Source organism: Sturnus vulgaris, chromosome Z (genome assembly GCF_052056855.1).
Source record: "Sturnus vulgaris isolate bStuVul1 chromosome Z, bStuVul1.hap1, whole genome shotgun sequence".
NCBI classification, from domain to species: domain Eukaryota; kingdom Metazoa; phylum Chordata; class Aves; order Passeriformes; family Sturnidae; genus Sturnus; species Sturnus vulgaris.
This window is the reverse complement of record NC_142283.1, coordinates 1,594,285-1,607,295: the sequence shown is the minus strand read 5'-3', so window position 1 is coordinate 1,607,295 and position 13,011 is coordinate 1,594,285. Positions and strand designations below refer to the sequence as shown.

General features: G+C 39.7%; 1 protein-coding gene across 8 annotated transcripts in view; it reads right to left on the bottom strand.

Annotated features, from left to right (window-relative positions):
- The window catches only part of XRCC4 (X-ray repair cross complementing 4), a 142,742-nt gene that overhangs the window by 71,233 nt on the left and 58,498 nt on the right, over positions 1–13,011 (bottom strand). For all 8 annotated transcript variants that reach the window (XM_088156744.1, XM_088156741.1, XM_088156743.1 and 5 more), the window contains exons 5-6: positions 10,399–10,551; positions 9,925–10,028 (exon numbers count right to left, since the gene is read on the bottom strand). In XM_088156744.1, coding sequence (XP_088012870.1) covers positions 9,925–10,028; positions 10,399–10,551 — 257 coding nt within the window. The remainder of the gene's footprint in view (positions 1–9,924; positions 10,029–10,398; positions 10,552–13,011) is intronic.

Below are 13,011 nucleotides of genomic sequence, written 5' to 3'. Positions count from 1 at the left end.
TTTGTGTCTTTTCCTTCCCACACCAAGGGGGTGTTCCTGCAAATCCCAACCAAAAAACACTGTGAGTCTTCCAGGTATGGAAAACAGGAGTCCCTGGTAGCCAAGGACAAAGTGTCTTACAAGGGAAATTCACAACGTGGAAAAATCAGCATTTCCAGGAGATTTCCCCAAGGTTGCTTACTGCATCCCCTATAGGTGTTAGGGGCTGTGTGCTGTTTCCAACACAAACACACACATTTTGGTCTCTGCTTCATTCTCATTCCCCTCAATGGTGCAAGAAGCCACTGCCTCACTTGGCAGAGATGTCCCAAATCTTATCACATATTCCTTCCCTGTCCCCTGGGCTATAGGGCAGCTCCATGGAAGTGATGTTTTTTGCTTTCTTCTCCTCATCTCTTGAAAAAAAAAAAAAAAAAAAGATGAAAACCAAACCCACCAAAAACAAGAAAAGAAAATTTCATCAAAAATCAAAATTCTCCAGGTCTCGCTAGAATTCAAAGACTGCACCCAAAATGTTTTGATGCATCCTAGAGGAGCAAGGAGCTACTAGTGAGCCATTTAGTTAATGATACTGCTCCCAAAGCAGACAAATTTCATGCCTAACTAGAGAAGTTAATATTTGTTGGGGTGTAATGAAGTAAACAATCACGTAGGGAGTATACAACAGCTTTATTTTATATCTAGAATGTCTTAATTTCTTTTTAAATTACTTTGAAGCTTTCAGCAGATGAGGTGCATTCACAGCACATGGAGATAGCAGGACAAAAATCAAATAACCCACTGGAGAGGGCCAGAATGCCAAGATCAACCCCTGAAAAAACCCCTGGGGATTACAGACAGGTTAACCAGGAAAGGTCTTAAGGAAATTGCTGGCAATCAGATACTCCTGACCTGAGCCTTCTCTCCCAGGAACCCAGGTAATGAGTATCCTTGTGAGAATCCAACACCTGGCTATAGATTAAAGGGCTGGTTTTTTTCCTGACTGAGACAACAGCTCACAGTATGGCTAATCCCAAATAAACCCTGCTTTTCCTGTATGGAATTGGAGACAGTTTCAGGATCAGCAGAGGGAAATCTGGGGGCTGTATAAGCAGGGACAACACTGCAGCCAGGTGAGCACACCTGGGCTGAGACAAAGCCCTGCTCCAAGGTGTTCTCCTACAAGCTGAGTTTATTTCTCCAGCTGAAACAGGTTCATTATGGAAAACAGAAACTAAGGTTTTTGGTCTTGCCTGAATTGGTTACATGCAATTCCTTTCCAAGCTACTGATGGATTAACCCATTACATCATGGAAATTACTTTGGTCACTCTTGAAAGCTGAGATTTTTAGCTCTCAGCACAGTCACCAAAGAGCTGCCTACTCAGTTCTGTGCTAAGGAAGTTTTATATCCTTATTAAATATAAAAAACCTACCTCTGCTCTCAAACTGAACAAAGGAATGCCCTGGCATGAAGTGGGAGCCATCTGACATAGGCATAGTAAATAAACTGCCTTTCTGCCATGCACATCAACACTGAAGAGTAACTCATTTTGATTGTGTCTTTCAAATGATTGAGGTAATGCTTGGTTAAGAGAGGATAAGAAAAACTAACATGATAAAAATGCCAATTTTTAGAATTTATTATATTCTTAGTATATTCAGAAATACTGGTACATACAATGTGTGGTAATATGCCTTTTTTTGTTTCCTTTTAAAAACCCTGAATTTGGACACAATTGATATCTACACAACAAGGTCTAAATTTCACCCCATAATCTATAAAAAAGGACAATTAAAGATGGACACTCATTTTGATTTACATTCAGATATCCAGATTTCTAGAACAATATGCTGTGAACTGCTCACAGAGCATCCAAATTTCTGTTTGCATCAAGAGTGATATTGTTCCTTTTTACACACTGACAGAACTGGTAATGAGTTATAAATGAGTCATTACTGACATTTTTATAAGCTACAAGGGAAGAAAAGGTTTGCAGCTTGACTGCAAACTGGATACCTTCTCTGGAAAAGTGAATTCCTGGGTTTAAATTTGGGAAGAATTTGAAAGAGGGCCCAATGATTTCAGTGTGATTGGTCCCAGGTGATCACAACTACACCTAATTAACACATAAGAACAGGAGCCAAGCTAGGTAAAGACTGGTGAAATGGAGATGAAAACTGCAGGAAGATGAATCCATCTGAGAGCATCTTTTTATTTAAATCTACCCTTTAAAACAAAAGTTAGATACTTACTTTTTAAAGAAGGGAGGGTCATACTCAGGATGCCCAGAGTGGGTTTTGCACCTGTTTCCCTAAATATAAATGCAAAGCTCTGAACCTCCTGAATTTGACTCTCTCTGGAAGGTTAGCAGGTGTCATGTTTTGTGTGTCCTAACAGAGTAAAATTAATATGATATTAAAAAAAATAAAGCATGCAAATAATTTAGGTATTTGTATGTATAAGGAAATACTCTCTGTGTTTCATACACCTTGGGCTGTCTCTTTGCCCAATTAAAAAAAGCAAAACTCAGAGTTTACAATACTTTTGCTTTGGCGTTATACCATTACTTTTAATTTATACAGTAAGTAAAAAAAAACTAAACCAAAAGTAAACAAATAAGATGCTGCTGACAGCTCCAGTATTGGAAACACCTCCCCTCTATCAGATCCCATATGGGAAAAAAGTTCTCTTTTAGAGAACTTTGTGTTTGACCTGCCTGGACACAGAGTGTGTAACTGAGAGCTTCTTTATGAGGTCACCTGTATATAAACCAGCGAGGTCAGGTTAAACTTCAAAAACAAGTAAAATACACCAAAATGAATGACAAAATCAAAAATTACTCCCAAGGAAATTTGCCTATTGTGTCTGGGTTACTTTTAAGCCATTTTCCCCTTCCAGGTTTCACAAATTTCTAATATTCTGCATGAAATTCGTGCACGTATGCAGCGTCATGGATTGAGGAAAAGGGTCCTTGAGGAGAGCCTTTCATCCTAGAGATGAAAAGGAACTTCTCAGCCTTCCAATACAATGGCTGACAAAAGCCCCCTGCCTTCCAGAAGTCTGGCAACATTCCAAGTGATTTACGTGGAATTTGTGTATCAGTTTAGTGCCATCATTTAGGGCTTCCATTGAGTAAAGTAAATTTTTCTAGTACAATTCTATCACCTCGCTCTCAGTGTCTTAGACTGATCTGTGTGCCACTTTAAGAATAAAAGCTTAAGGACACATAGGAAGGTGACTTTAGGACAGTACCTTTCACCTGAGATGGACATAAGTAACAAAAATATCCAGTAGAATAAGCAGGACAGTAGAGAAGAGGAGGAGGGAGTAATTAAAAAGAGTTTATGGGAGTATTACTTTCATGATGTTTAGATGAAGCAAAGAGATTTCCTTCTTCTTAATCAAAGCTGTTTTAAAGCACTAAAATAAAAGTTTTTCTATTGCTACTTTAGATAGTGTGCTGATTTTGACGTTTCCTTAGGTGTAAAATCTGTTTCCCATCACGTTTCCACTGGTCTTGAAGACACAATAAAAAGATTACAAGAAGCAAAGGCAAACAGGGAAACCAACTCTCAAATCCAGCCAAGACCCACCAGACTCACAGGGTGCAGCCTAGCTGAGAAAACTTCCAGTTAAAAACAGGGATGTGTGCTTTAACCTGGAAAAACAATAAATCAAGGCAACAACCACGGGCCTTAGTGCAGCTTTTAATCAAGATAGGCTGTTTGCTGGGATGGGGCATTGTAACACAGCTGGGATGTCATTAAGATAATTACGGCAGTCAGTGTTGCACAGGTGGCCAGAGCAAACGCCTTTACATGGAGAGCCACACTGCAAATAAAAAAAATAAACTGGTGTGTGTGCACCCAGCACTGGGGAACTGCCCCAAACACACGGGAAATGTGGAGTTTGGGAAGGCAGCATGCAAAATGCTCAACCTCAGCATCAGAAGGGCTGCTCTACAGAAGGTGGAACAGCCACAGGTGACAGCAAACTCTGCTCCAGTGTAGCACCTGCAGCATCCAGGGTTTGTTCCCTAGCTGAAAATAAGGTTTTTTACCTCAGTGTTCAGGATCACTGCCCTTTTAGGAATCTTTCTTCCTTCTCCCTGTTGAAAGGATACTTCTCCAAGAGCCAACAGTGCTAAACCAAATGTCAGCTCCTCTAAAGTACAGACGTGTTCTCAAGAAAGGAATGCAAATGCACTGTGCTTTCTGCATGTCAATTATCTTGTTTTCAGTGTATCATGAAATATACCTAAGTATTTTTATTTCTTCCTGTCTGAATTACAACTGCCAGAGGGCAGGGCTGGGTGGGATATTGGGAAGGAATTGTTCCCTGGAGGAGGATGAGGCAGAGCAGGGCTGTGGTGGCACAGCTCCAGCACCATTGATTTTGCAGTTTCACAATTGGGGAGTTAAATTCTCTACCAACAGGTGTCAAAACAGGCTTGGGGAATGGTTATCCATGGAAGGAGACAACATTTATCAAGTCACTTCTTCATTAATGGATTTAATTTTGATTTATTTACTTAAGAACTTGAACTTCATGTCATTAATTCTCCTTCACATGAACATACCAACATCCCTTGCCCCACAAAAAAAAAAAAAGGAAATAATTCCACCTTTGTTTGAAGTGCATATTGCTGAACTGTTGAAATTACCTTGGTTTTTTCAGTTGTCAAGGAAAAAAAAAAACAACACTAGATTCGTGGGCGTGCATCATCAAGCTTGGAATCAGACCAGCTTGGTCTGAAAATGATTCTAATATAAGGGTCTTACAATTTAACTTAAATATAATAGAGGCAGTTATTTTGATGATTTATGCAGAAATTAAATTGGATTTGAAAGGATTTTACAACTCACCAAGGAAATAAAAGTTCTTTCATGTGTAGTAGTATGTGGATAATACAACAAACATTTTTGAATTTTACGTTAATCAATGTTGTTGCACCTAACTGTGCAGTTTGATCATTAGCTGCTCTAATTTTGTTGATCAATCACCAAACTTTCAACAGTCTTAGCAAAGCATAAATCTGACTCAGTTATACAATATCACTGAATAAGGACTCATTTTGGGACAACCACATTCAGCTGAATCACTTTATATGCTGAAGCAGGAAAAATAAGGTGTGTAGAGAATATGCAGAGATATCAGCAATTTTGATAACTTTCATAGAAAAATGTCCAAGTAATATGTTGTAAATCTCTCCTAGTGCAATACTCACAACAGGATTGTTAAAGGGGCATGGAAGATCTTGATACTTACACTGTAAATATATTTTGGCCATGGCACCTGGTGTAACACAGTTTGGCAGCCACAAGTATTTCAGAGACATAAAACCATCAGGTTGTGGGGGGAAAAATAAGTATCAAGTTTCAGGGGGAAGAAGAAAAAAACGGTATTTACAGCTTTAAGGGAAAGGGAAATGAAATTATTCCTTGGGATGAACCATTTTCAATTACAGCCTGACAAAAAGAGAATAACTTAAACCCGAGGTAAATTAAAATGGCTAAGTATTAAAACTAAAAATAGACTTTTAAGGAGAAGCCTTCACAGATGGAACTTTAACTGCACAGCACAGCCGGGTGCTGTTACAACAAGCTTTTTTTTATTATTATTAACTTTGATCAAAGCTTATTAACCAGCAGCACCAAGCCATCAGTGGATTGGCCTACACAGGAGAGCTAATTAAATTTAAAGGGCCACAGAGTCCCGAAGGCATAACACACAATCCCCAAGGCAGGAGCTTGAGTGCAGAGGGTGAGAACATTTGCATGGTGAGGCAGTGAGAGATGGCAAGGTGCTTGTTCTTATTTACTGTGGGCTCTGCAGAGAGTTTAATACAACCAATCCTGAACCTGTCCTCGTCATCAAACATGCAGAAAAGCGTGGGCACTGAATGTCTAGGGAAATATGGAATATTTCCACACACCTCGGCAAGGAACACAGATCGTAAAATTTTATTCGATCCAAGAGGGGAGATCATGACATCCCTCCTTACCCTAAGGAGAGGTAACTTCTACCAATTATAATGTGAAATACAGCTAAAGGATTTAGAGACAAGAGAAAATAGAACAGGATGCAAGCTGACTGCAAATTGGTGCACAGCAGCCTTGTTTTGTCCAGAGGCAGGCACATACAATAGCATTTAAAACTGACAATAACAACAATAAATCATACAACAATTTCTTCCATTGCCTACATCCCACCTGCTATGTTATCCTTCATATCTACAACTGATTGCAATAATTACATCTTACCCTGCAGTTTTGTCATGTATGTGGGGGGAGGAATAATATTCTCTTTTCTGGTCACTTTCCAGGCACTGTGAAGAGTAAACTATTACCCTCCATCTACCTTTCAAGCTCCTGGGAAGGCAGCAGAGAAGGGAAACATTTATCCCATCCTTGCTCATGTTTTAAAAGCCCCCCTGACACGTGGGCCACTAAAACATTTTTCAATTAATGAGTTGATTTGCAGGACAAAGCCATCGTTTCCAACCATGACATCAAATTAAGATTTATCAGTCTGATATTGTCATTTCAAGATCCCTAGGTGGAAGGGCTCAGTAGCTGGAGTAAACAAAACCTGTAAAATTCAGCGCAGAGGGGAAGAAAGAGGAATTGGTAACAGCTGGGTTGTCCTTACCCAGAATAAGGGTTTCTGTGTCCTAAAATGACAGAAACATCTTGCATCAGTGTGGTGGCATCATGCTGAGTCACCCACTCACTCCTGTGGGCTAAGAGAAACACAGGGTGGCCATTGCTGGGGTTTGTGGTTTGTTTTGGGGTTTTTTTCTCCCCTTGGAGACCAACTGTGTCCAGTTGGCACCAGGACATGGAGGGAACCACAGCCCCTATCCCACCCCTCACCTTCTGTGATATTCACAGGTCTGCTCCAGGTGGGGGAACTCTGTTGAAGCACCAGTAGAGAAAGCAACAACTACAACTCACAGAACCTCACCCACCCTGGAATAAAACCTGGAGCTAAGCAAGACCAGCCCTGTCCTGCTCCCAAGAAACATTCCTGACACTCTATCCATGAAGAACAGCAGCAGGATTTCCTTTATTTCTTCCTCCCTCTCTCAAACAGGAGCTCAGAGGCATTTCAAGGAGCTGAAACGTCATCTGTAGCTGCTGCTGCTTCAGAATTTATTAAACTGCTGAGAGCTGGAGTTCTGTGCCTTTCTCAACCTCACATTCACAGCCCTAAATAAGATCCCAAATAAATTCCCCCCGTGCTCACAGCATGATGAGCAAAACTCTTGTATAGGATCACACACAGTATTATTTACAAATGTATTATTATTTATAAATGCTGTTCTTTTTCTAAAGGGTGTAATTCTCATCAGCTGTTTTTCTGAGTGCTTTAAATACTCACTAATTCAATTTTAATTTCTTCCTTTACAATACAAAGCATTAACTACATCAGTGTGTAGGCAAGACAAAAACTACAACGTTTCAGTTGATCTTTGCTTTAAACTATGAAGCAGAAACTGTTGTGAGAAAGCAAACCATAAATCAAACCTGCAAATAGTACTGGAAATGCCAAAAAAATAATAAATTTTAGGTGAACTTTTAGGCTGTAGATTCTGTCCCTTTACATAATCATTCTTACTCATTTTCTTAATATTTTTCTTCATTGGATTGTGTTACAATATTTGCATCAGATCAACATCAGATTGATATCTAAATAAGTAATTCAATTTTCTTTTGATAAACATTAGCAGGTATTTCTTCCATGCCCACTGAAATACCCTAGTATCTCTTGAGTGCCTCAAAAATTCAGGGAGAAGAACAATATTGGTGGTTAAATAAAACCTTCAGACAGTTTTACACTCTGCTGTTCAACAAATCCTGATTTTTTTTTTTCTGATTTTGCAACATCTGATTTCACAGCTTCTGTGTAACATCCTCCTGAGTTGCTAGGACTGAATTATGTTGTGATGGAACCACCCCAAGTTTTCCCCTCACTGCTGCTTTTTCAATGAATAGTGAATTATTCGGACATGCACATGTATAAATGCATTTTTGCTGTGCATCTATGTGTCCCTACCACACCTGCCTTCACTTTCCATCAAAGAAGTTTTTTAATTATAATCTCTCTTGATTGTGGGTTTCACCAATATGTACTAAAACTACCTCAATGATCTTCTAATTCTCATTGACTCCTGCAATGATATTTCAAGTCCAAAAGGAAAAGAAATACAATGATGGACTAGGAGATAGGAAAACAAAGATAAACAGAACAAAACCCCAAGTATTATCTGTTTTATCTTTTATGTCTTACAGATCTTGATGCTTCATGTAGCTTTGAGCTTCATTATCCACTCTTTCCACTCATCCCTGAATCACTATTTTCTCCCTAAAAACATGGTCTGCCTCTTGCTGAGTGTGAAAATTCCAGGACAGACTGCAGATATTCAGCACCCAGCTGTGCTTTCCCATTGTTCACTGAAAGAGAAAGCTGTGCACAAAGGAAGAGCACCACACTGACCTCAGGGATACTCATTGTGTGACCCAAAGCAGTCACTGCATGGTCTTCTTGTTATCTGCAAGTTTTGCATCTGACCTCTTCCAGTCTGCACCAAAACCCTGAGGACTGCATCCCTCAAAGGTAAAATAAATTACATTTTTTGCTTGCACCTCAAATAGAAGCATGGTGTATTTTCCTGTGACACTGATCAGTCCAGTCCCTCACAATTGCCTGGGAAGGGCAGTGGGTGTTGTTTTCATTATTAAATAAATATCTCTGTCTCAAAGCTCTCACTGAGCTGGTTAGACTCCACTGAACTTAGAAGAAGACTCCACACCTTCCACCTTTCCTTGCCTTATCACAAAACAAAATATTTCTCGTCATGCTACCTGAACTGACCAATTACCACCTGACAGCAAAGATTTCTGGAGGGCACAGTGCAACAATTAAATTATTTCTTTCTGTGATCCCAATTTTTTTCCACTTGCCTGAAGCTCTTCCTACTTTATATAAAGCCAGAAATTCCTCAGCAGACAGGCCCACGTGAGTGACAAAGCTGCTTGCCACTGGCAACAGGGTCCTGAACACTTCTGGTTCCCAATATGCACAGAAAATTTCTGCTTTACAGGAACACACTGTTGTCTGGATTACCTTCACCTATGGTGGAAATAAAAAGCTCCAGTGAGAGAACCCATAGCAAACTCTACAGACCAGAAGGGAAGTCTGTGTATGTATTTTTATACACGTATATGTATATATCTATACATACATATAACCATATAACAACTATCAATGCAGTTTTGAAACTTTGATAGCATTTACCCCATGTATTCCCATTAGTTTATCACAAACATGCCAAAATTCTGATTCACAGTTAAATATCTTGTACTGTATAATGGGCCATCACTGCATCCCACACACTTTACAAGGCTTTAGTCCTGGAAAAATCCATCAGATTAAGTTTCATGAGCATCTTCACAAGGCCAAAAATCCTCTGACAAATTAAAGTGGATTCTGCTATAAATACATTTTCATTCCATTTATGCACACAGCTCTTTTTATAGCTGTTAAACCTCCTCTCTTTCCCTTTTTTAAACACTATTGGAACTGTCAGGAGCTACCTTTTACACTTTATCAATCATGGCACACACATCATGATTCCTAGAATTTAAAATGGAATTGTTGATGGTTCAGATACTATTAGACTGTCATTAGCTCCACAAAGTGTGTAATTTGTCACTTTGCAAGAAATGACAGTGCCTTCACTCGTGCAACATGCTTTTAAACCTCCCCTCTCTAATTTGAAAATGCCAGTATTGTACTCTGCTTCAGGAGAGGTATTTTTAAGGCTTGCTGGCTGGCTTGTCACAGATAAATGTGTCAGGTAGTATTTTGCCTTCCTCAAGCTTTATTCACACAAAGCCTGTCTGTGATAAAACAGGAAGACAATGCTTTCTGTCTTACCTGATGGCAACGAGGCCCCTGCTGGATTTTCACTTTCCTCATCAGTGCTGGCATCATAGTTGTCTTCTCTCTTTATAACCACCTGAGTAGTAGCTATACTATCCCTAAAAACATCAAAAGAAAGGGAAAGAAATTAAGGTATTTTTGCTTCTCAAAGGAATTAAATAATCCAGGGGGAATATGTATGGAATTGCCACCTATGGAAAGGGCAAGGGACATGATTGGAAAATCAACTGCAGCCCAGCAGAAAACAAGACAGATCTATCAGAAACTCATTTCTTGGCTACAGCACCCACAGCAAAATGCCAGAAAGAATCCTCCTCTCCCATGGCTTCCAGGATTGGTTTGGATAACCCAGCACTCAGCCAGGAAGAGCTGCCACTCACTGTCAGGGCCAAGGAGATGGAAACTGAGCTGAGCTAAACTCAAACGTGCACCAGGTACCACACCAAGAAACACAGGGAAATTAAATACCTTGAGCATTTGGCATCCCCTGTGGATTCTCTAGCTTCACTCAACAGCTTCTGCAGGTTTCTTATCTTTGCCTTCTTCTCATTCAGCACCACAACAAACCTGCTGTAAAGGTCAGCCTCCAGCTCCTCCTTAGCTTCCACGCATTTTTCCAGCCTGCAGCACAAAATTAACTGTTACACAAATTCTTCTTTTTCCTGGAAGACAATTCTGTCGTGAGGCCATCCAGGAATCCCCAGTCCAAGCCACACACAACTTGTCCAGCACCTTGCGTCTGAAACAGGCCAGAATAAACTTTTTTTTTTCTGTTGTTTTTCCACAGAGAAGTGCAATGAACTCTGCTTCCAAAAGGGAAAAGTTCCCAGATATGAACCTTTCTCTTCATGCCCATTTTTTTTTGGTAGGTTCTTGCACACCTCCATTTCAGACAACTGAAATGTAAATAGGCAAATGTTCTTTATTTTCAATGCTAAGGGCATACCTTAGCAGGATACACATAATGAGATTATAAACAGATATGATTCACCTTGACAGGTCTCAAATCTGGACCACACACTGGTGTGAAATATACTTGAAGAGAAAAAGAAAATTCCAAATTATAAAAATGTTTAGAAGCTCTTAATACCTTCAGAGGAAAATATACTTCAGGTTTTTTAAAAAAATTAGTATGCACCTGTGGGGAGATGAATGTCAATAAAAGGAAGCACAATGGGAGTATTAAATTAAGAATATAGGTGTTTAAAGTCTCACAATCAAAACTGGAATACAAGCAAACCTGAGCACACAAATCAAGTGGTTTGTGGCAAATGTAATTCTGTATTTAATTCTTGTATTTCACAACCTTTCAGTCATTGGATTGAACCACAAACATTTTACTAGCTGTGTACACAAGAAGAAAATAAATATCTTGATAATCTCACTGATCATGGTACATATAGTAAATAGTCATAATTTAACATTTTTTCACCAGCCTGTGCAAGGCTGTAAAAAAAGTTTAGAAGGCTTATTATGCTATTAAACCCAGACATGTAACAGACTTTAAAAATATTAATTTATAAGGCAAGAGATTTAAACAGACTTCCTACATAAATACTAATTACTTTGTTCACAGATCAAAACCATATACGATGTAAGAAGCAAGACAATAGCAAAAAAAAAAAACCTCCTGATTTTTTATGTTGTGGTGAAATGTGTGAAATCTCATGAAGTATTAAGCCTACTGTTCAATGCTTTGGGGATATGCTTGATAGTTGATAAATAATTCATCTAATTTAAATGCAAATAGCAGAACATCATTACCATATAGATCAGTTCAATAATTCCTAAATGAAAGATCATAGGTACTAATCAACTACCAGGAGACTTTCCACCTACAAAAGGGAAGTTAACTGTTTAGTGGGGAATAAACAGACAATCCACAAAGAATCATAAACCCTAATGCAGGGCCCAGAAGAGCCTGGACACGCTTGATACTAATTATTTCCGTATACATAAAAATGAGGGGGGGAGAAAGGATTTTGCCTAAAATATGCTAATCTTGTCTGTATCAAATCCTGTGGAATAATCCCTTCTCCCACACATAAACCAAGGAAAGTGGTTGCTCTCTGCTGAGGCTGGTTCAGATATTGAGAAATGTGGCTGTCTTGGCCAAAAAAGTGCCATTTAAGATAATTCCAGTGAGGCCTTTGAGTGCTGCAAGGACATCTCTTTATGAAAGCCCATGCCAATGGAAACTTCCAGTGAAGTAGAGCTAATGCTGCCTGGACTGTGACTAGTGCAGTGGAGAAACCTACTGCAAGAGTAGCCAATTTCTTCAGTCTCTGGAGAAAAAAAAATTAGCATCTTGAACATTAGAATTAGAATATTAACTCTTCCCTCTGGGCAGAACCAATTAGTAGTATGCCATCAGCTAATCTTATATGATTGTTTTCATTTATGAGAACACCTTTTTTTGACCTTTTTTTGCCTCTGTTATTCAAAGCTATCCACTTCCAAGTGCATTCTGCAGACACAGAATGGCATTAATTTGGCAAAACACTCACTGTGAGAGCGCTGAACATCACAGAAGCATCACATTGATGCTGTACTAGCAAGTTATGAGCCTTTAAAACCCACTATTAAACGGCACACCTGACACTTTAAAGGAGGCTGGTAAAAGGCAGTGGTCTTGGGGACAGAGATGCATTAATGGTGCAGGTGGGGTGTCTCTGTGGAGGATTCACTGAGGTATTCACCCCTTGAGCTACGTGAGCACAGGGCAGAGCTGGCTGGGTTTCATTCCAACACCACAGTGGCTGCAAACACAAACTTTTAATTGCCATTCCCCACGTGCTGCTGCCTCTGCATGCCCTGTGCCCCTCAAAGAGCATCTCCCCAGGCCAGGTGGAGGAGCTGCTCCTCTCACAGATGAGCTCCCAGCCCCAATGGGGGTCAGGTTTTTTTTGAGTGGTGCCTCCCAATTTGTGCGTCCTCAGGTCTCTCTGCAATGCTTTTCACGTGCCAAAATGCACCCAAGGTGGCAGGCATTAAACATCCTGCACAGCCCAAAGAAACCAGGCACTGTGACAAGCCATAAACTGAGAAATTGATAATAAAAACCAAGATTTCAAGAGCAAT